The sequence below is a fragment of the Spea bombifrons genome, chromosome 2 (assembly GCF_027358695.1).
Source record: "Spea bombifrons isolate aSpeBom1 chromosome 2, aSpeBom1.2.pri, whole genome shotgun sequence".
NCBI lineage: Eukaryota > Metazoa > Chordata > Amphibia > Anura > Pelobatidae > Spea > Spea bombifrons.
This window is the reverse complement of record NC_071088.1, coordinates 32,830,659-32,854,827: the sequence shown is the minus strand read 5'-3', so window position 1 is coordinate 32,854,827 and position 24,169 is coordinate 32,830,659. Positions and strand designations below refer to the sequence as shown.

Genomic DNA, 24,169 nt, shown 5'->3' with positions numbered 1-24,169 from the left:
TTCGTGTGTCATTGTAACAATGTCTAAACATTGTTGCTTTTTTTTCTTCCTGCTTTAACTGTTAGACAGGGCAAATGCATTAAGTCAACCACTAACAGTTTACATTTATTTTAATTATTATTTTTAATTAATTTTTTATTTGTATTTAATTTATTTATTTATTTAGTACATTTGTTACAAAAAATATTTTTTTTTTTAAAAAAAACTGATTGTATCTTGTACTGATAAAATGTAAAATATATAAATCTCTTAAAGAATTTTTATTTAAAATTCACGCTATTTTTTATTTTAATCTGAATTGTATTATTATTTATTAGACTCTTGAAAGTTTATATAACTTTACATGTTTTTCTGGGTTGGTCAAATAAAATGTAGCAACTTTAAATTGGTTATAATGCGTCTATTCATATATCACTGATATTGATACAACTCTTGTCATGCTCAGGCAGCCCTGGCACAGTCCTCTTCTTTTAAGAAGCTAGTTAAAGGGCAGACAGGATTATTCAAAATAATGCATACTGAAGTAATTTTAAGGTACTTTAATAAACATTTGTTAAAATTAAATAAAAGTGAATGTCTTACAAATGACATAAGTGTGGGCACCGACTGGCCATGCGCAACAACACGTTCTTTTATGCTTACCCAGCTTATCCAGCCGACGGCTGCACGCTGCAGCACCTGATCTGCCTCTGAAGCATGATAGTTTGGGAGATTTTTGTACCCAAACTACAATTTTTATAAGTGGTCATTGTTTAATTAATGAGTGTTTAGTGATTACTTCACATGGAACAATGGCCCCCTACCTATGTTAGTCCCCTCTCAAAAACATTAAGATTTCTTATCGAGTTCCCTTCCAGGCTTCCCACCTAGTAGCGTCATTCACTAAAGCTAGAGTTGGCAGGAGAGTGATTTCAACTTTGATGAAGTCATTGGGTGAAATCTTACAAAGTTGTAAGATACCTGACCATTCACGCCGTCTATGCTCTTGAATAAACTTAAATCAGAAATTGTACGCACATTTGACTAGCCCCACTACTTCATGAATCAACTACACCAGAAAAAGAGAGAACTCTAGACCGAGGTATGGACTATCAGATCAGGGCTTCCTCCACCTAATCTATCGGTTTGTCTTAGTCTGTCAACTATGTGTCTGCGAGCATGCATGGATGTGTAAACACTTGCATGCGAGCATGGATGTGTATGTATAAGAAGGTGTGTGAGAGGTAGTATGTGTTAACATAAATGTGTAGGGTGTTAGTAATTTTATGAGTGTTTATGTGGTGCCGGTACCGGAAGTTGCATACGCGTATTGCGTAGATGTCCCCCGCCGGCCCCGCAAGACACCCGGGAGTCTGCTCCGGTAAGTAGGGGGAGGGCAGAGGACGGTCCGCACGATGCGCTTAGACAACCTCCCGTGCCGGCACCCCCCCCCCCGTGGGAAGTGCTGGCAGGAGAGGCTGTCTGAGCGTATCGGGGAGTAGGATGCAGGTCCACTGCACCGCTGCGGGGGATCTGTATCCTAACCCCGCTGCCTGCCCGGCACCCAGGACTGCATGTCCCGGGCGTCGGGCGCTAGACCCCGAATACAGGCCGCACCCCCACTTTTAAGACTTAAAGTGGGGGAAAAAAGTACGGCCTATATTCGAGCCAATACGGTATACAAAAATACAAAATACAAAAATAAATACATTTGGTTAATCAGATTTTGCCACTAAAGAGACATCTCTAAGCCACCTTCAATGGTGTAAAAATCTTTCCTCTTTCCCTTTTCTCCATCTTAAATTGGTAAATCACTTGACTTCCAACCATCTCCCTTGTCAAAGGTGTTGAGGATTTCCAACTCCTCGCTAATATCGTTTAGGTATCTACCAATATATACACAAACATTATTTTTTTTATCTTTTTGAGGTTTTGGTACATTAAAATGCAAAGGTAGCATTTCTGAGGTTAATGGAAAGTTTAAGTCAAAAGCTGATATAGCTATATCTACTTAAAATCTCTCAACACATGTAGCAGCTATTGAAACACAGAACAACAGAAATTGACGGCAGATTAGAACCATTCTTGTCTGTCCAGTTTTCTCGATGTAAAGACCTTAATCATTTCTCGGTCTCGTTTTAGATTCAGGTTATCTTTGTGCCTATCCCACCCTTACAAAAAATTACTGCAGTTTTTTTGAAGTAATACTGCAATACTGCACTTTTACTGCACATTTACTGCACTTTTACTGCATTTGTACTTCACTGTACTGCAGGTTTACTGCACATTTACTTTTTTTTTATATATTGCAAAACTACATTTGAACTTCAATATACTGCAGCTTTATTGCATTTGTACTTCCGTACAAAAATAACTGCAGTACAACTGCAGTACAGTGAAGTACAAATGCAGTAAAAGTGCAGTAAATGTGCAGTAATACTGCAGTAAGGCTAGGTTTCCACTTGGGTTTTTGTCCGGCGTTTTTTTCTTGATGAAAAACGCCAGGAAAACTGCCAAGAAAACTGCCACTGCATTTACCTGCGTTTTGGCGTTTTTTCTGGAGTTTTTTCTGGCGTTTTAGCCTTTCTGTGGAAATTGCTTTTTTTGACCTTAGGCAGTTTTTCCAGCCTTTACAAGTTAGAAGTTTCACCCAGCTAAAAGGGATTAGGATAAATGGCAAGTATCTTCCCTCTCCTGATGTCATTTACTTGGTAGACCCTTTTGTCTCTTTTCTGTGGTTTGTAAGGCATGCTTTATTCCGAATGTCTGCTCCTCTGGGAAGATTGGCCCCAAATGATGGTGCAAATTGTTTGCTGTTGCTTTTGGCACGCAGGATCCGGTCGCGTATGTTTGTTTGTAATGGCATGTTTGTTCCAAATGGTGTAAAATTCAATATGAACCAGTCCAGGACTTTGTTTTGTGTGAAACTGTTTGTTTTCAGCCTATTTCTCGTAGGACACACAGATACTGGGTCCATCCTCTGCATTGTAACTGTGGAAAAAACGCCATAAAAAACGCCAAGGCAATAAACCCACATGGCTTTTTCATGGCGTTTTTTCTCTCCCATAGACTTCTATTGGAGAAAAAAAGCCAAGATTTCTTGCAAAAAACGCCAGAGTGTCAACATGCTGCAGTTTTGAAAAACTGCCACAGAGCCCAAAAAAGCAGAAAAACGCCAAAGAGGACTGAAAAAACGCCAAACAGAAAAACGCCAAGTGGAAATGGCATTTTGCGATTTCCTATTGAATTACAGCTAACATCTGGCTGCAGCCGTTTTTCACAAAAAAAAAAACGCCAGGTGGCGCTATTGGCGTTTTTATAGGCGTTTTTAGCAAAAAAAAACCAAATGGAAACCTAGCCTTAAAGTGCAGTATTGCAGTTTTTGTCATGTCTAAAAAACTGCAGTATTACTTCAGAAAAACTGCAGTAATTGTTTTGTAAGGGCAGGCATGTTTAAATTTGTATTTCATTGTATTTGTCTCTACCACTTGGGAGACTGCTCTCAGTAAAGTTTAAAAAAGTGTGTCTTGGGAGACGATGACGGCTTTCAGGCTCCATGAGTACTTCTCTTTTGTTTTTGTCCCGTGAAACCGTTCGGAGAACAAGGGGAATTCTGAAAAAGTAAACGGATGTTACTGTTAGCCGCACTAATCTATGAAAAGCTGTGGATATTGGGCCTAAGATTTAACTCCAGTTCTTGGCATAAAATGATACATCAATTATTCATATAGTTTCTGTTCCCATGAACTTTACTACTTGAATTAAGAGATGGAAGATCTATACCATCTGCCAAATTCTAAATCCATGTCTTCTTATATATACAGTAAGGAACTGTACATTGTGATAGATGAGTGAATGTATAGATATATCATACAGTTAAGCTTTGGAAATAGTTTATAGAAACATTCCATTCTCACAGTCGATCCTTACACCTCCCCAGATATTGCACTATATGGCCCACATCTCCAGTATGAAACGCCAATGGGTTGGTAAATGATAGGGCAAAAAGGGTATTTTTTGGGTGCAACTAAAACTTTTATCCGGAAATTTTAAAATCGACAATACAAATAAATATAGTTAACCCTTTGACAACCTAAGGATATACTATTATGTCCTGAAAAACGCAACAACTATTATGTTTTAGAATGTCCCTGCTATTTTGAAGCGGTCCCTGCTGATTCAAGGAAAATCATGCTGTCTACTGACAGGCTAGGCACCCCACTGTCAGCAGGAGCCAGCATTTATCCTGCCTCTCAGGGAGCATTTCCATTGTTAATGCTGACACTACTCGAAAAAAATGTAGTCCATGTAGTAAAGAGTCGATGGGGTTTCTCACGCTTGAACAAAAATGAAATGAAAAATATTTAAAATAATAGTAATAAAAAAAATACAGGTAAAAAAAAAAATATAGACCCCAAGAATATCTTCAGTCATTATCAGAGTTACTCTCTTATTACAACAGAAATCCATAAAGACATCAATGTGCTCTCTAGTTATGTCGCTGTGCTCTCTGAGAGCAGAGCATAACAACAAAAAAATTATAATAAATAAAAAAGTGAAGCAAAAAATAAATAAAAAAAAGAAATATAGATATAAAGTGCAAAGTTGGTAAACATTAATTATTTGTTCAGTGGTGGCACCAGTCCTATGGAAGAAATCCACAGGAATTCAGGTTTGAAAGTTTAGCTCTAATAAACATTGTGTAAAAGCTAGGTTTTAATTTTATACAATATTTTTCTCGATAAATTTAATTTCTGTCACATTTAAATCTTCGATCTAGATGTATGCCTTCACAATTTGTCCTGGAGGCTTTGGCTATGCTGCTTCCCTAGAAATGCAAGAAACATCATACTGTATAGTTAATGCAGCAGAAAAGGTTTGGTGATTTAAGTTTAGGGTCAGCGATGCATTTACCATTGCCTGCCACACCCTCCACACCACTGTCCTTATTATTGGGTGTCGGGATATGATATCATAGATGGAAAGATAGGAAGCCATTTCTGAGAGTACGTTATAAGATAGAGCGTGAATGAGAGTGTGAAAGGGAGCATGAGAGCAGGGCTGCCATCAGAAAGTTTGGGACCCCCACACCACGAAGATTTTCTGTCCTACTCATCTTTATTGGTGGCAAAGATGGAAAAGGCAGGGTGTTTGGGGGGCAAATAGGGCTAGGCCAGGCTGTTTGGGGAAAATTACAAGCTTTTTCATGGCAAAGATGGCACAGACAATCTGTTGGGGGCACTGAGAAGCCGTTCGAGGAATCACGTCCAGTCTCATTGCACACATATCATCAAGAGGCCAACAAGACCTCGGCCATTGAGGGTTCCTCCTCCATCCCCCTTTAATGCCTCTGCAGCTAGGCCCCCAGGACAACCAGGCCCCTTACAGATGTGATAGTTTTACCCCCCTGACAGTGGCCTTTTGTGAGAGAGCATGAGAGGGTGAATTTATTAATCACAATATAGCATAATAGATGTAGGCATGGTTTTTCATTTAATTCTTGGGCCCAAACATCACAATGTCTTGAACTTGCCCCCAACAGCACAATGCCTTGACAAAGATTTAGAAGGCCTGAAATAGGGACTGTCCCTGCTAAAGATTGTTGTTAGGGATGTATGTGGGTGTGCTCACAGATGTTGACTTTAGGGCTATTGTAGGCATCATTGTCTAGTGGGTTAAAGGCACAGGGCTGCTGCAATGTAAAATGCATTTTCAAGTATTTCCAGTTATCTGTTCCTGTTACGAAGAGTTGTTAAAAAGGGTATTAACAAATTCTCTTGGATTGGTTTTACTCAACAACTCGTTAGAACAGTAAAGCACATACTGGGTATCAAGGGGCGTTGCATAGAGGTAACTCAATTATATCTTTGACACAGTTGGAGTTGTAACAATTTTCCAGTAATGGAAACCTATACATAATTATATATATATATATATATATATATATATATATATATATATATATATATAAAAAAAAATATGTTCACTGTCATTCTTTCAAGTTTCTTGGCATTTGTCGCCCCCTAATGGACAACTGAAAAACAACAAACAAAAGATATAATATGTTTAGAGATGTAGACATGATTCAATGAACTGTTAAATCTTCGCCACCACGTAATTTCATTGCCAACATCGCAGAAGTTACTACTGGGTGTAATGGCTTTGTCTGATTATCAGCTGTGACACATGTGGCAGTGGCAATGGATGTAACAAACATGGGACTACCCTTTAATCGAAGGATATAATAGAACAGATCTGTGTTGTCAGAAATTCCTAAATTGGTGACTAAGGAGTGATTAGGGAATAATAAGTAAATAGTATAAAGTTAAAAATGTAGGTTCCAACTCACATATTTTATCAATGGGCTATGACTGATTGATCTAGGAAGCATGATTAATCTAATAAAGATTCTAATAATGATAATACTTCTAAAAAACAGTTTGAGACTGTTTGATATACATATATTTTAAATACCAGTTAAGCTATTCCTAGATACCCGTTTTAAGTCAAACCATACATTGCATAACAGAAGTCTTGCATATACATTCAAACACATGAAGCGGTAAAACTACACTACAAATTGGGTTTTATAGCAATCACTATATTGATCCCCCACAACATTACCATGTGCAGCGTTCATAGTTCGTAGTCCAGTTTTGCTAGCCACAAATGGCATAAACACCTGGGACTCAGATGTTATCATTTGGGAGCTATTAAGCTTTACCTTTTCTTGGTCGGGCAAGTCTCAACAACATGTAACAGTAAGACTTGGTTTGATTAGACAAATGGCACTGGAATGGGGCACGTCAAGTGGGATTTCACAAAATGATTTCAAAAGCAAAATTCCAGTAAAAATCTAGTTTCCCCCTAAAAATTAAATATTGTTTTAACATTTATTTGTTTCGCCTTTGTCTGGATATGTCTACAGAGATTTTATGAAAGAATACACCTATTTTGTCAGCCTTGTTATTTATGTAATTACGTAGATAAATCTTTATTTAACATAGGAGGTTTCAGTTATTCCTTTAATGGAGCTTATAAACATCAATTATGTTTCCCGTAACACCCAGCATAATAAATCAAATAGAATTCTGACCGAGAATGTGTTAGGATTAAGTTGACTTCTCACTTTTGAAGTTAAGTATCTTCCTTTAAACAAATCTCAAGTCGTACTCATCCAAATCCCTTTGATCTTTGCTGTTTTTTTTCACATACAACATTTAAAGTCGTAATTAGTTTGCCAGATTCACAGCGTTTGTTAATTGGTTTGATTTTACGATGAAACGTTGACTTTTTTTAAGATGAGTGGGAAAAAAAAATCAAAAGTTAGCAAGTGGATGAAAGTAAAATTGTTTAAAACTTTTTATGCAACTATACGTTTCTCAATGAGAAGAGACTCATCAAGTAGCGATAACTCTATTGTTTTATTTTGTTTGTATGCTATACTTTGTGGAATATCTGGAGATGTTTTGTGGTTTAAGTATTGCCACCTTGTGCTAAAAGGTCCCCACAAAACAACACAGTGCTGGCATGGATCACAAGTCAAGCTGGATGTGCACCTAGGTTCTATTGGTGACAAATGTATAAAGCAACTATTCCTTCCTCTACCCCATCCATTTTTAAACATGTTCTAACCATGTTGCTTATGTGCCATACATGTCATACCATTGCGCTGCCCGATAATCATATCGACATTGCTTTTATATAGTATGCAGTGCCATCAGTAGGCTGTGTGCATGAGGGCTCCTAAAAAGTATATCTGACCATGCAATCAATGACATACCTTTTTTTTATTTATTTATTGTTTTATTTTATTTTAATGTTTCTCCCTAGTCAAGTTTTGTGCGGGACACTTTCTTTACACAAAATACAGATTCATTTTTTTTAACCCCTTAAGGACAATGGGCGGTCCCTAAACCCATTGAAAACAATGCATTTTGAGCCTGTACATGTACGGGCTTTGTCATTAAGGGGTTAATACATCCATATTCTCAAGTGGTATACACTCCATATGTACTCACCAAAGGAGTAAATGAAAGCTTACAGAATCTATAGCATCTTTTTAGGTATTTTTGCTACATTGATCTTCTTCACTCTTTATTGCAATATATCAGTGTAGAAACGTATAGAAGTGAATAGTGTCCTGTTCAGAGGAGTGATACATTTTCTAAACTTTTCTAAAAGTGGGAATGTCTGCATGTGCAACTTACAGGGAAATCAGTACAAACTGAAACAAAAAACACCCTTCAAAATCTCCTTAGAGACGTGCCTAACCATTCAAATGCATTCTGCCCCTCGTTAACTTGATGTCAAATTGTGTTTCCTTTCTAACAAGCGGGTCACTGTTGGTGGTATGACAGCTACACACCATACTAGCAGAGCTCTATAAAAACTTCATAGAAAGAGGCAAGGCAGAGACATAGCTGTGGGGATTTTAGGGCACATGATCAGAGTAAACTCGTGATCAACAGAACTAAGGAATGAAGCATAAAACTAAGAGTGTGTCCGCTTCGATTTTTCTTATCTGCTCGTACTTTGTGTGTGCTTGACCTGTTTCCCAACTAAGTTATGGCTTCTCCACGACTGGAGACCTTTTGCTGCCCCAATAGGGACCTAGCCACGCAACTAGTCCTTGATTACCAAGCCGAGGTCTTTGGCTCTCTTTGCATTGGTAGTGGATTGGTAAGCATAATTCTCACTATCTTCCAGCTTCTTCCTAAAACAAAACAAGGTTATAAGAAACTTGGAAGATCTGCTCTACCTAAACCGTCCTCATCCAAGATCCTTCTCCTAGTCATTATCTGTGACCAGTTGGGCTGCTTAGGTAAGGACATCCTATTCATACTCATCTATGATTGTAAACGTAAACATTTTCTCTTGAAATGTTTGTAGAAAGTTTGAAGTTTCCAACAGCCATTCATGTTTCAGTTAAATAAATTGTGAATATTCCCCTTTACCAAATTGTTAAAACAGCTAAATAAAGTGTTTACTTCAAATACATGACCAAAAACTGAAAAATAACTATAAAATAAATAAAGTCAGCAGATGAAACTCATTCTAGAGATGAATAAAAAGTGTACTTTTATTATGTTAAATGTTAAATATAAGTCATTCATTCTTTAATTTTTTTATATATATATTGATATTCTTTAATACATTTGAAAAAGACAGTTATTCATGTTGCAATATAAGACTATGAACTGAAAAATGAATGAACCAAAAAGAAATGGCAAATGTAACATAAATGAATGAAATTTCAGTTTTGTAAGTTATTTTTGCAAGCTGTTTTGTGCTAATTGCTCTCAAGGTATTATATATTGAACTGTTTTAGATCATAGTAATACAAAGTGAAATTTGGGAGTAACGATTTAAGATGGGGTTTGCAGAACAGTTGAGCATTTTACCTCCCTGAAATCACTATACGTAATCATACTTCTCAACAGTCCTGTTTGCTGTGAAAAGGTCCCGATATTTTGTTATTGTCTTACTGTCCTGCCCAGTAGCCTAGTTGGGGAGATCCTCTGATCTTCCCTTACTCGTCTAAGGAGCTGTACAATCAATGGAGGTAAGAGCTTTTGGAGTGCAGAACCTCCATCAAAGACCCCATGTGGCCATCTTGTGACACTCTAAAGCTGAGTGACACATGGTGGCTCTTCAGGTTAGGTAGACAGGCAGCCCCACCAGCGTCCTCTCACCTACTTCCCCTCCCCAAAAAAGTGTTGCAATTTCAACACTTTTAATTTGGGGGTATGCAGTATGAAGGGCTAATCCCAGTAAACTTCTCGTGCAGGAAGGGCTGAGCAGGATTTTTATAATGTGTAGCTACTTCAGTGAGGAGAGCTTTCTCAAATCTGCCATATTACCTATCTTTTATAGAGGGCCAACTCAGACCTTCTTCAGCACAGCAGGGGAAGTTCACTTGGGTTGGTCCTTGATAATGCATGGTGATATCAGGGAGTTGGAATGCTCAGCTTTTCTGCAGGCTCCCTCATTTTAACCATCTTAAACCCAGTATGTCCAACCATTAACTGAGCTGTCATGACATTGTTAGTTCTCTGTGAGCCTGTGGGATTTTGGGGAAGCTATACAACTGGGTATTTTGGTTGGTATTGCAACCCAAGCTGTAGGTGCCAGTCTGACATGTTGAAGCTGTTCACAATCGATTTTATGTTTCAGACCACTGTATACATTTGCATATGTATGGATTTTTAATGTATAACAAAGAACATAATTAAAATTCAAGAAGGATACCGGCATATATTGTGTAACTGGTGTTTACTTGTGTGTTACTGTATGGCATGTGTTAGTGTTGATATTATTATGTGTGTGAGTATAAAGTGTTAACACCAATTTGTAAGTGTATGCTTCTTCAATATATGTGTGCTGCTATATGATGTTAGCATGAGTGTGATAGTAATTGTTTCTTTTTTGTATACTGTATGGTGTTTCAGAGTATGATATGTGTTTTAGTAACAGTGAGGGTTCCTATATACTGCCCCTTGGCACCATTAATCATAGCCCCCCCCCCACATTGCCTTTAATTGGAGACAGCTGCATGTTGTCACGCTCTAGATCATGCTTTCAAACACCAAGTCACTGCATTACTAATATATCTACTAAGGATAGTGTTGAACCATTTCAAAATGTATTCATATTTTGTGTTATGAATTCTAAGTATCCCCTGCAAAGCCTATAACCCCACAAGTTAAATAAAAAGTAGAGAAGAGGTTTTTTGCTGTAGGTTTTTTGATTTATGCAAAATAAAATACCTTTAAGATTAATTTAAAAACAATTTTAAACAAAAACGTTTAAAAAGTGATTTTTTTAAATACTCTGTACAGGCCTTATCCTTAGATCAACAATATGGATATCGTCTCCAGCTTTTATTGGGAACATGTCGCTATCAAACACAACAGATCTGTGGCCCGCTGCCTTTTGTGTGGGAAGTGGGGTAAGTATGACACCTTTCTGAATGTTTTATCAGTCCCAATGTGATTATTAGTATTCTTTGTTACCATAAAAGAACGTACTCCCTTTACATCTGCAAAAGGACTACCCAGCTGCATACAATGGCTGGTGTTCCCTTTCCACACAACCTTTTCATACAGCTCCCACTTTAAGATCATGCATTGCAAAGTTAACCTAGGATCCATGTGACAAAAGTCGCAATACATGAGATTAAGTGGCCAGAATGTTTCTTCATTTGGTGAGAGGAAGATAAGGAGAAAATAGTTCTTTTTCTCTTGGAATATTACCTATTTGCTCTTGTTTGTAGCGATGAAGCTTAAGAATTAGAGCTTGTAGAGAAATGGACTTTGTAGTTAAGGAGCACTCCAACAACCAAATGTACTTTAATGCATTGAATAGTGGAGTATCCCTTTTTAAATTAAAAATGCTTGCACAAGAGTTCCACTTGTTCTAAGGAGACTTTATTTACGCATAGGCATAAAGCAGTCTCATTGACTTATAGTTTTTCCTTTGGGCTAAATAATGCATATTAAAATACTTACAAATACGTGAATATGCATTCTTCATTGTTGGGGCTGCAAGGAAATAATGTGCACTCAAACCCTAATAACCAGTGCAAATTAAAATTGTGCTGGTATTGGGGCATTGTTGGCCATCCACCCACTGGGCATTTGCCCGGTGTGCCAGATGGCCAGTCTGGGGCCTGCATATTATGAATAATTTGAAACTAAATGTGGAAAAAAGTAAACTAAAAATGAAAGAAAGACCCTTTCCTTCTTGGAATCCAGATCCATTGCTCTATAAACTGCTCTTCTAACTATTGTGTGGTTTGTCTCTGCAGATGTGGATTCAGCTCTTTTACAGTGCTAGCTACTGGTGGTTGTTTTGTTACGCGGTCGATGCTTACCTGGTGGTTCGAAGATCAGCAGGATTAAGGTATCTCAGTACATATAAAAGGAATGTCTCCCTGGGCAGAGGAGGAGGGTGAAGCCAATAATAGTTGGAACCGATACCCACAATGCTTATACCAAAGCACATGGCTGAGGGAAGAGGATGGGTATTTGTTAACGTCCCTTGGTTAATAGGGGGGCCCAGGAGTCCTGTTTCAGCTATTTATTTGATATTACTAGATTTATTTTTTGGTACTTAATTTAAATGATGGGCATATCGGCCATTTGAATCTTAGGCAGATTAACACCAGACACTGGAAATTGCCTCCTGTGACAGTACTGCCCAGGGCCCCACCTGATCGTGATCTGTCTGGTAACAATGATATTTTCTAGCTGTGTTCTCTCTTGGTAGCGCTTGCTGAGGGTATGTTATTTTATATATTTATTTATATAATATATAATACCCTTGTCAACATAGGAATTGTAGGTCATGCTGGATGGGGCCTGATCAGAGTACACATGCTTCATGCTGTACCTCTGCTCCACACAGCCTCAACTTGCCCCCCCAGTTCCCTCTTAACCTGATGTGAGACCTACTTTGTATATTGATACACCACCTACCACCGTTTGTGAAATGCAAGCCTGGCACCTTGCTGCACAGTGACTGAAAAGCAATTCATGTGGAATTACAAATAAAATTTGTCCTATAATTGCTCTTATATAATGTGCTAAATCTCTTTTATGCTCTTACCCACTCCCTCTAGCATCCCTCTCCTCTGACCTGCCCCTGCACAGTGTTAGAGTGTGAGTTTTAATCTATGGTGTTACCTTGCGCATGTGTGTTAGCATGTACATTTTGAGTTTGTTAGTTCATGGTGTTAGCATGTATGTGTGATTTAGTGTATGGTGTAAGGGTGTAAAGCGATAGAAAGAGAATATGTATGTATGTGTAAGTTTATAGTCTTAGAGGTAATTGAGTATAGTTGTGTATAGGTTACATAGGGGTGTTGAAGCTGAATGCCACTAACCCTCTGCTAACGCCTGCCCCTGTCATAATACCTTGTGTGAGATCAGTCAGTGTGTACCTGAATGTTACAGCCCCAATGTCATAAAAAACAAAGAAGTAAGAAGGAAAAAGGGACATAGAGAGACAGAAAACATACAAGTAAATAGTGGGGAAGAGTGAGCTACAGGGAAATAGAAGAAAATGAGGAACAGAAAGGGGGGAGTAAGGAGTAGGGAAGGAAGAAAGAGTTATTGGGAAGAAAGGGCATACAAAAAAGAGGGGGGGGGCAGTGAGAGAAAAAAGAGAGCCAGGGAGAGAAAGAAGGTGCAGGTTGTTAAAGGGAATAAGAGGTTGAGATGAAAGAAAGGAAAGGAGAAATACTGAGGGAGAGAGAAGAAAAAAGGAGGGGATAGAGCAGAAAATAAAACAAAATAAAGAGAGAACGAGACAAGAAAGAAAGACGGAGTAAAAGAAGAAAGCAGAAGTGAAAAAAGGGTTAATAGGAAACAAAGAGATGGAAAAATGAACTTATTAATTATGGTTCTTACAAATGAAAACAGCTTCTGGATATTATTGTAATTTTGTTTCTCTTGTATTTGATAAATTAGGGAAAACACATCATTACTTCCCTATTCTGTGTGCATTACTGTTGCATTCTGAGTGAAGGGTTAAAAAAATAATGTCATCTTATGAAAATCTTTTCCGTTTTTCGCATTAAACACTTTTTGTTCCTGCACGATCAACAGGGTGTGGTATTTTTCACAGTCTATTTCCGGACTTGTAACTCTGGACTGTTCTCCTTTGTGAGGAACACTGGCTGTGTGATTAAATTCTGCATACATTTATTTACAAAATAGCAGGGGAGGAAAGAGATTTTTTTTTGCACTTGGCCTAGCTAGAAATAAATAGCGAAAAAAACCCAAAATACACAGTTAACCCTTAGAGTGCATTGGTACTCAATTATAAATTACAAAATGATTGCTTCCGTTTTGGTGTTGGCTCGGAGTACAGCGTTTCTCTGTAAAAATAATTTCATTCATGCTGTTAGTATCATGCTTCCATTTACACTTAATTCATGTAATACAAAGACAGCTGTTAGTTTCTGTGGATAGCCACAGGCGGGATGAAAGCTCATCTGCATTTCACATGAGAGCGAGTGCTTTGAGGTTTGAAAAGGTCATCAGGGTAACAGTTCTGGGCTCTTCGTCATAGCTTTTCTTATGATTGTATATTGATTTCATTAGAATATTACACAGGCTATATCTATTACAGATGACCTGGATCTTTTGAGATCCATGAAGCGATAAAGCTGGTTATGTGAGCACATCTACTCATAGGTTACCAACTTCTGAATGTAAGACTTAGTTCTATTTATAATATTGTTCACGGACTCAGTCTTGCAGTATAATTTATGCTGGAACATCGTGATTTAGAATGTTTCCTGAAAAACAGGAATTCACAGGTTGCTGGCTAATACAGGCTCCTAACCAACAAAGCCAATCTCAGCAACAGCACTTGGTATGGATATACTAGCGACGTGAGGCCCACTTTGACCCAGTATTAATATTAGTAGCAGTAGTAATGTTCTCCTTAAATGCCCCCTCCCCATTTTTTTTATTTATTTAATGCATCGTGGCGTCCATTAAATTTTACTGCATTCAAGTTAGCCGGTGCATTCTGTAGTTCCTGGAGTTAGAAAATAAGACTTCTGTCTCAGTATTCTCCTTTTCTGGCTGCCTCTACTGAAACCAGGAAGTGTAAGCAAGAAGTATACTTAAGTATACTTCCTGTACGTGCTCTGTAGCACTCCAATTGAAACCATCCCCATTACCATCAAAAGGAGTGATACTGTGCATGTTTACGAAGCACATGAGAAGGCATTCAATTGCATGAGAGTCTCTTTTGGGTTAAAATGCAGTGCAGCGCCACTAATTCAGCTCCTTGGTAAGCAATATAGCCACGAAAAATGAATTGGGGTACTAGTGGGTGGGCTAGTGGCGGGCTAAGCAATTTAAGGCCATTTAATTTTTTTTACCATCTGGTCCTTTGGAAGAAGGTATGACAGGTTTTTTTCATTGTTTTTCAGCACAATTATGTTGTATCACATGATGACTTGGGGCCTGGCAATCCTACTGTGTGTTGAAGGTGTTGCTATGCTTTATTACCCTTCTGTATCCAAGTAAGTATTATGTACAGTGCACTTCATATGGCATTGCCTCATGTATTTACAAATGCACCCACATTAATAACAACCAAACAGTTTGGGCAGGGGCATAAGTAGAAAGCATGGGGCCCTGGTGGGCACCCCAACTTCAACAGCTAGTCTGTGCCATCATTGCCCCTTGCCCCCCATTCCAACATACAACATACAGTATGTAAACATACAAATTACACATACTTACTCATACTCGCTAACACATACCCCATCTCACCCCACTTACACATCCGTGCTCACATACACAATTACACATCCATGCTTTATATATATATATATATACCGTATTGGCTCGGATATAGGCCGCCCCCGTATATAGGCCGCACCCTAAAAGTTTGGTGCTTTTTTAAAGAAAAAGTTTTTTTTCTTTAAAAAAGCACCAAAAAAAACATGCTGCCACTCTGTCTCCCCCCCCCGAGATACGCTGCCGCTGTCCTCCCTCCCCGCGATACGCTGCCGCTGTCCTCCCTCCCCGAGATCCGCTGCCGCTGTCCTCCCTCCCCGAGATCCGCTGCCGCTGTCCTCCCTCACCGCGATCCGCTGCCGCTGTCCTCCCTCCCCGCGATCCGCTGCCGCTGTCCTCCCTCCCCGCGATCCGCTGCCGCTGTCCTCCCTCCCCGCGATACGCTGCCGCTGTCCTCCCTCCCCGCGATACGCTGCCCTCCTCTGCCCCCCCCTCCTCGACCTACCGGAGCAGACTCCCGGGTGTCTTGCGGGGCCGGCGAGGGACATCTACGCAATACGCGTATGCAACTTCCGGTACCGGAAGTTGCATGCGCGTATTGCGTAAATGTCTCCCGCCGGCCCCGCAAGACACCCGGGAGTCTGCTCCGGTAAGTCGGGGGTGGGCAGAGGTAAAACGCTTAGATAACCTCCCGTGCCGGCACCCCCCCCCCGTGGGAAGTGCTGGCAGGGGAGGCTGTCTGAGCGTATCGGGGAGAAGGATGCAGGTCCCCTGCACCGCTGCGGGGGATCTGTATCTTAACCCCGCTGCCTGCCCGGCGCCCGGGACTGCATGTCCCGGGCGTCGGGCGCTAGAGCCCGAATATAGGCCGCACCCCCACTTTAAAAACTTAAAGTGGGGGAAAAAAGTGCGGCCTATATTCGAGCCAATACGGTATTTATATATATATACACACACACACATATACACACATCCAACCTCCTACCTTCCCCGCTTACCTCTCACATCGAACAGCCTCGGTTTCATCACAGGGTCACGTGACCTCCAATACACTCCTGTCTCCTTGTGCTGGTTCAAAATAGTTTAGAACGGACAGGAAGAAGGGGTAGTTATGCCAGGGAGTCTGGGGCATGAGTGAGACACTTTAAAACTAGACTTGTGCATTCGTAATTGGGGCAAAACGTACATGAAGACACACAACACAAAGAATCTTCGTCTTCGTCTACTAATCTCCCTGGTCCCTTCACCATCTAGCCTACCTTATCTACGCAGCATTGCAGGGGTTAACGGAAGCGGAAATCCGTAGGCTGCCATTAACCAATGAAGTACAGGTGTACATCATTGATTGATGGCAGACGAGGCCCCTGCGGGGAACCAATAGACTTGCTTGTACGGGCATTTAACATCCTGGCGCCAAAGCTGCTGCGTAGTCCGTACCGCGTTAACCCCGTATTAACCCCTTCTACAAAAAAAACGCCAAAAAATTAAGAAAAAAACGAATACGAAGAATCTACACGAATATTCACCCGAACGGAACACAGGAACGGGCGAATATTCGTGGAATACGTAGAATACCCCGACGAAGACGAACACGAAGAGTTCGACCATTCCTGCAAATGAAACAGCCACTGGTTGCCTTACACTCTGGTGAATTCCGCTGAAAACATTCTAAGCAGCGTCCACTCAACTTTCAAGTAACTTTTGGCCACTTGAGTACCCATAATTTGAGGAAAATATTGCGCAAGATTATTATTATTATTATCTTTCTTTATATAGCGCCAACAATTTACACAGCGCTTCTTACAATACATACAGTATAAGGGTACGATAAGACTATAATTGACAGACTGATTCATTAGGTGGAGAGGGCCCTGCTGGCATGCTCACAATCTTGAGGGAATGGGGACAGCATTAAAGTTTTTTATTGTAATGGTTGTTATATTTTCGAAAAATAAGACATCAGCATATGGGTACTGAAAAGAAAAGGGGAATTACAGGATCATATACTTTTACAATACCATACATTTTAATCACTTTACGATTATTGACCCCTCGACTCCTGCTACTAAAGTAGACAGCTAAGAAACAGATGAGAAAAGTATCAGAAAAGACCCAAAACGAAAGAGAATCAAAGTGGTGGATTGAGTAAGGGATAGTATCATTTTATAACTACGCAGTAATATGGGTATACTATCTTAATATTTTTATGACAAAACACGTTGGAGTACTCTGTACCAGCATTTGCTGTTGGCATTAATTATGTAAACATTTATTAGTGCTATCAGATTACTACAAATCATTAACCTTTACTGTATACTTGGAGGAGGTTGATATTGTGACATGTAAACTAGAAATGTAAATATGGAAATAAAAATGTGTGGTTCTATTATTGCAGCTGCGAGGATGGATTGGAACATGCAATTCCCCATTATGTCACAACATATGCTCCTCTTCTACTTGTCATGATAGTCAATCCAATCTTATTTAGAAGGACAGTATCAGCAGGTGAGAGCAGTGTGTCAACGGACCAATGTATAGTGTATGTCACATTGTTTTTAATTGGCTTCCTAACGAACATGTACGTATATAGGCCAATAATATGATAATATATATATATATATATATATATATATAATGAATATTGTGCTTTGGTGAATTCTCAGTTGCTACTCTACTAAAGGGAAGACAAGGAATCTACACAGAAAATGAAAGACGACTTGGGACTGAAATTCAGATCCGTTTTTTCAAGATCATGTTGGTGTTTGTAATTTGGTAAATATTTCTTTTTGTTTTATTTTAAGAATACAACTGAATTCAATGTAAAAAGAATATGCTTGCTTAGAAATTATATTAGAGACATACGGTATTAGTTAGGTAGGTATATTAATGTACAAGAATGAGATGTTCTTAGATATATTATGCATTGTTATATGTATGGTGGTAAGATGTTGAAGTGAATAACATGCATTGGGATTTTACTTCTAGCAATCGGCATAGTACACAGTTATAAATGTTACTCAGTATGTTCAGGGCTGTCTCTAGGTTGAAGTATACTACACTCACTCACTGACTCATCTCATCTGCGTTTGCACACACAAAAGAAACATCCTTCAAAGCAAGAGTTCCTATGAGATAGACACACACCTTATAACAGGTAGCACTCCATGCTCACGCTCCAGACAGGAACTGCCCGTGGACACGTCTTCTCCTAAGTTTGACCTAACTTTTGTTGCAGCTTCTCTATCTCTTATCAGACCCTTGATACTGTACACAAGGAAGGGTTGCCCTTAAGCACAGGCAAAAGGGGCTCCCACCCCAGATTCTGCTGCTTATAGCTCTCTCTCTGCTCGTTGCCGCTCCATGTTTAAGCAAAGCCGAGCTCAGATATATGGTATCATATTCTAGCACTCCACCTCTGAGCTACAGAGACAACAAGTGTATGGAAGAGTAGGAGCCCTGCTTGCCCAATGTGAGGACTGCCCTGGGGCCAGGTCATTGAAAAGACAGTGGAGAAATGGGCAGCTGCGATTTGGCCCTTTAAGATGCTTAGGGCCAGAGCTTTTACCCTGTAGTAAAGATGGACTTAAGTGTGTTATTTAGAGCAAAACACATTATTTTCTATCAGACAGCACATGACTTAATTGAAAGTGCAGTATAAATAATGGTTTAAGTAATATAACAAGTCTTGTATTTTATATATAACTTGTATGAAATATGATGCATTTTTGCCATCTGCAATAAAGCGGATCCCCGTGGCCCTGTATGTATGACATGATAGCAGGCATTTTAACTTAATTAAGTATATTCTCCCCTATTGTTAAGTTGCTGATTATCGTTGATTGGTTCAAGCAGCCTAAACCTAAGCCTTTGACTCCCTAGATCTAGATTCAGTCCTCTTGTTCTAACATTTCTCCCCATTTCAATAAATGTTTCTATCACATCCCCTTTCTCTCTTCTCCAAGCAATACATATTGAGACTTCCCTTATAATTTTTTTCCTACACAATATTAACCATTTTACTAGCCCTTCTCCAAACTTTGCTTAGAATGTCAATATCTTTCTGGACATGGGGTCTCCAGGACTGAACACAATACTCTAGGTTAGGTCTGACTTTCTAAAGTAGGAACATCACCTCCCTTTCTCTTCTACTAATTCCTCTCGCTATACCACCCAGCATCCTGCTTGGCTTTTCCAACACTATATTACATTGTCTGTTTACCTTTAAGTAATCAGAAATAACCACTCCTAAGTCCCCTTACGTTGTGTTGCTGACAGCATAGTACCCCCGATGCCTTTTGGATTTTTGCATCCCAAGTGCATTATTTTACATTTATCAATACTAAATTGCAGCTGCCATGCTCCCAACCGTTCTTATAACTATTATTTATTGATTTATACAACCAACAATGTTCTGCGGCACTGTACAATGGGTGAGCAGAGCATAACAAGTAGTACATAACAATCCAGAAACAAAGGGTGAGGAGGGCTTTGTTCAACCGAGCCTACAATTCTTCTAATGTACTTAACTGTAGCAAAAATATCTGCAAAAACATACCTTACTTTGCTAAAAAAAAAAAAAAATCAAACCTGTTTGTTGCCAGGAACAAAAAAATCCAATTCATTTATTACAATAACTACACATTCCACAAAGTCAGTGATGGGTGAATGATAAGATGTCACAATAGCAGAGTGCACTCTAGCATTTCAGTAATAATACAATGGCTCATCTATTCTAAAAAGACAAAAAAATAGAACTGAAAATAAAAGAAATAGTAATAAAAAAAAAACAGTCTGCTCTTAATGTTGTTGGCATCAGAAAAGAATCGTATGCCTTGTTTTTATCTCCTTATCAGTTGGATGTCCAATATAATCAATGAGAGCCTTTTGTTCTATCTGGAACTGCAGCCAAACATCAATGGGGAACTGCTGAAAAATGTCAAGAATGCAGCACTCATCACATGGTTCATAATGGTAAGCCAGGCATGACTTTAACTATGAAATAGAACTCATTTTTTGGTCTCTACTCGTCCTCTTTAGACCATATGCAGGCAACAGCATATCATTAAGAATAGACCGACTCGCAAGTTTATGCAATGTAAAATAATATTTAGTATCAAACAGGAGGTCATAATTTGATCAGTTAAGTGCCCCACCAAAAAAACAGCATATTAAATTACTCAATATACATTCTTTTACCTAAAAAAACATACAAAAATACTAGCTTGCTATAAATGCTCTGCTGTCCACCTTCTGCTGCCTGAAGAGCCAGTCACTTGCAGAAAATAGTTCCTACTAAAATCAGTGGACGCACTTTTTAGGCATGCGCATGTGTCTTGTTAGACACGTAGAACCCTTTTGAAACCCAGAGCTAGAACTTGCTAGAACTATCCTGCATATTCAGTACATGTGGATTGTTATGCAGAACAAATAGCTATGTGGTAGAAAAAGAGAGTAATGTATAAGAGGGGTTCCTTGTGAATCCCTCTATGCACTTGCATGGGAAATAAAAAGGGCTATTCAGAAATTCACTTAGCAATCATATACATGAAAGTGTGGAGTGGCTGGAGTGTCCATCATTCCAACATTCTTCCTTATATACATAGCAGCCTTTTAATACTGTAGGTACTATTAATGCGGGCACTCTGTGTTGCCACCTATGAGCACAATTATCAATTTAGGACACGTTCCAGCTCTGCAACACTGGTTGGAAAAGTCCAAACTAGGGTGTAGTATGACCATAAAATGAATTTGGTCCAAAAAATGGCAGTGAATCATTCAACTATGAATCATTCAAGGCCAGCATATCCCTTTTTTACTGGAGGAACCTGCCACAGTTTATCTACCTAATGCATAATGAAAACACTATATTCATTAGTAGCAAAGGTCTACTTTTGAGGGATATGAGCCATACCTGGAGATCCAGAAAACACGCACTTGAGTAACAACTATATTTTGAGTACTGGATGAATGACATCTAGAAACTCTGTTCTACAATATGAGATATTCTGCAGTTCTGCATTAAACCCCTCTGTAATAATTGTTCATCTCAACTTTTCGGTTTTAGGCAATACTGAACCCAATGCAGGGCTTCCTTTTCACACTAGCTTTCTATGGATGGACAGGATGTGATGTGGACTTAAAGTTTCGCCAGAAAGAAATTATGTGGGAGCCAGTATCCACGTCTGTTGCTACTGAATCAGCACAGGATGGTGCACTTAATTCTTTCTTGAACTATCCTGGCTATATCCAGAACCCCAAGAGTACTGCAATGGAAAATAGCCAGCAAACAGACGAAGCCCTGAGCATGCTCTCTGAAGGTAATGGGAGTATATATGGGAGACTAAACAATAACTCCCCAATTTACCAAGGCTGGTAGTAATCACATCATATTTTGGTATTCATACCTACCCATTCCAACCTCCCATCTCTGTGTTGAAATGGTTTATATAGCCAGTATTTACATTTTCAATGTTACTTTGATGAACATGAGAATAACAAATAATAGGTGTGATGGTAAACGCTGTCAAACCGAATGCAACAACTTCTATACAGTCAGTGAGGTCTGTTTTTGAATTCAAGTTAAAAAATATTAGTTATCCAACTAGGTTTAATCAAAATTTCGCAACTAAAGGGCATGGCCGGAAAATATATGGGTTTTTTTTATCAAATTAATAAAACGCAGCCTTCAAACCTTCAAAATTCATTACTAACCACCAATAGCTCCAGCTTTTTATGTGTTGCACATGGAACAAAATGGCTGCCAAAACCCTTCTAAATGAGATAGCCATACCTGGGTTTGACCTCAGGTCTCCGGGTCACTTTCCTACCTCAATGTGATGCTACTTCTCCCATAAGAGGGAGAGCTCTGGATGGCCCACCCTGGGAAGTTTCCAGGTATGGAGCCAGTCCAAATACAATCTGAAACTGAAGTAGAACTGCTGAATAAAACGGGCTTCTCATCCATTTTTTTTATTTTAGTTCCACTAAAGGCTATAAAGGTTATGAAAGAGTTACTGTATTGTCATCTAGTGATTGACTGATATAAAATTGGCACATTTGCATGATAAAAAATCCTGTTCTCATAAACTCCTGATATGCTTTGTGTACACCACCATGAAATTTCTTTTTTTTTTAAACATACAAAAGGTGCTTCGGCTACTTTCTGCATACTGACTAAAAATGGGAACGTGTAAAGATTATATCGTTTTATAAAAATATTGTTTAGAGCAAGAAGATGAAATTATGTAAGAAGGAAAAGAGTCAAGCCAGTTGAAACAACAGCAAAAAAAAGATGAGAACCTTCTGTTTTTGAAGTGCCATCATTTCTTTCACATAAATGTGAATTAGCAATCGTAATAAAATAAAAAATAAAACTTTAAACACATTTTATTGTATTTTTTGTATGTGTGTGATTACCTGTTGAGTATATGCCAACAAATGTTAAGACATGCTCAACCAGGCGCAGTCAAGTCATCTTAAATGAGTTTTGGCCCATAAATCTTCAGGTGAATACTTTATTTGACTGCTCAGGGTTCTCCCGATGTGCAATACAAGAGTAATTCCCTCTGGGTGTTTCTTCCAACATCACATAATAGTGGTACAGTTGGAAAATGAAATGTTCTGGATTATTCCTCACTTTAAGCAACCTAGTCTTTAATAGGCGCAGTTGGGAACATACAAATCTTCATCACTTGTCCTCTGAAATTCTACTTGGAAGCAAGTGTTGAGTTACAGAGGAACATTCTCACACTGACCATTATCATTTATCAAATATAATATAATAACCACAGGTCTTGACACCTTTTTTCACGGTACTTCAAACTGGAAGCTCATCACTCCTATGCCACTGTTTACAAATAGTATATATATATATATATATATATATATATATATATATATATGCTATACTATAATATATGATTAAAAATGTTTTGTAAAATTGTAAATGTTTTTGTAATTTATAAAAATGACATGCATCTATCTACTGTACCTGCTGCTTCTATACATTCAATGAATGACCCTCTGTATGTATGTCTTGCTTAGTGAACTAGTACTAGTAAATTGGATGCCTGCTAAATGTACCCCCATCGTAGTCAAGGTCAGTCTATGACCATCATTCATTACAGGTCCTACATTGTGAGGCCAGCATGCATGCAAAGCCCCATTTAAATCTTTTGCTGAAGAGAAGACAGTGACTTCTTTACAGAGTCCTTACAGCAGGTAGAAGGATTATTTTCCAGTAAGTTTTGATCATCACATATAACGTGGCACATGTTTCACTAATAGAGTGAGAGAATGTAAACATGCATTGGATAGGCATAAAGCTATCCTGAATCGAAGACAAGATCAATAACCGATTAAGAATCAGGAAAAATAGGCAGACTAGATAGGCGCAATGGTTCTTATCTGCCGTCCAATTCTGTGTTTCTATGTGATTCTGAAAAGCTATGGAACACGATACGTCAGGTAAAGAACTAGAAGATGAAACCATTCTCTTTTCTTTTGTTAGGTTCTGAAGCTAGCACTATTGAAATCCACATTTCCAATGAACTGCCAGAATTAGATGACATTGAGGCTGATGATGAATCCGGCGACAACTTTGAAAACTAAAAGTACAGAAAATAAACTACAAAACAGACCCGTCAATGGACATATAATATGACTGGTGCTTCACAATCCAGAGTCTATAAGACGTTTTCTTATTCCAGACATATGTGGAAATTCGCCTGATACATTTTACACTATGGAAGTGGTATTGTCTACATACAAACGGACACCTATTCTGTAGTATGAATTTTGCTTATCTTCCAAATTTCAGGAGACCAAAGAGGGACACTTTAGATTTTTGGGGAGCTGAGTTTTACAAAGGCACTTTATAACATACTGATGTAGCTAGTTAAGCTGTTCAGAATAGGAAGCCTTTTTTG

At 38.8% G+C, this 24,169-nt stretch overlaps 1 protein-coding gene across 1 annotated transcript; it reads left to right on the top strand.

The window, feature by feature from the left end:
• Positions 1–8,528: 8,528 nt before the first annotated feature.
• GPR143 (G protein-coupled receptor 143) lies at positions 8,529–24,169 on the top strand. The gene is made up of 9 exons (XM_053456854.1): positions 8,529–8,803; positions 10,821–10,930; positions 11,789–11,883; positions 14,930–15,022; positions 17,638–17,747; positions 17,906–18,014; positions 20,096–20,213; positions 21,307–21,559; positions 23,752–24,169. Exons 1-9 carry the CDS (start codon positions 8,548–8,550, stop codon positions 23,850–23,852), a joined length of 1,245 nt encoding a protein of 414 aa, XP_053312829.1. The 5' UTR covers positions 8,529–8,547; the 3' UTR covers positions 23,853–24,169.

Bases quoted from the DNA above. Each gene is read 5' to 3' on its own strand.
- GPR143 (XM_053456854.1), top strand. From the start codon at position 8,548: ATGGCTTCTCCACGACTGGAGACCTTTTGCTGCCCCAATAGGGACCTA. The intron at 11,884-14,929 runs GTATCTCAGTAC...ATTGTTTTTCAG, and splicing joins CGAAGATCAGCAGGATTAAG to CACAATTATGTTGTATCACA. The intron at 18,015-20,095 runs GTAAATATTTCT...TCTCCTTATCAG, and splicing joins ATGTTGGTGTTTGTAATTTG to TTGGATGTCCAATATAATCA.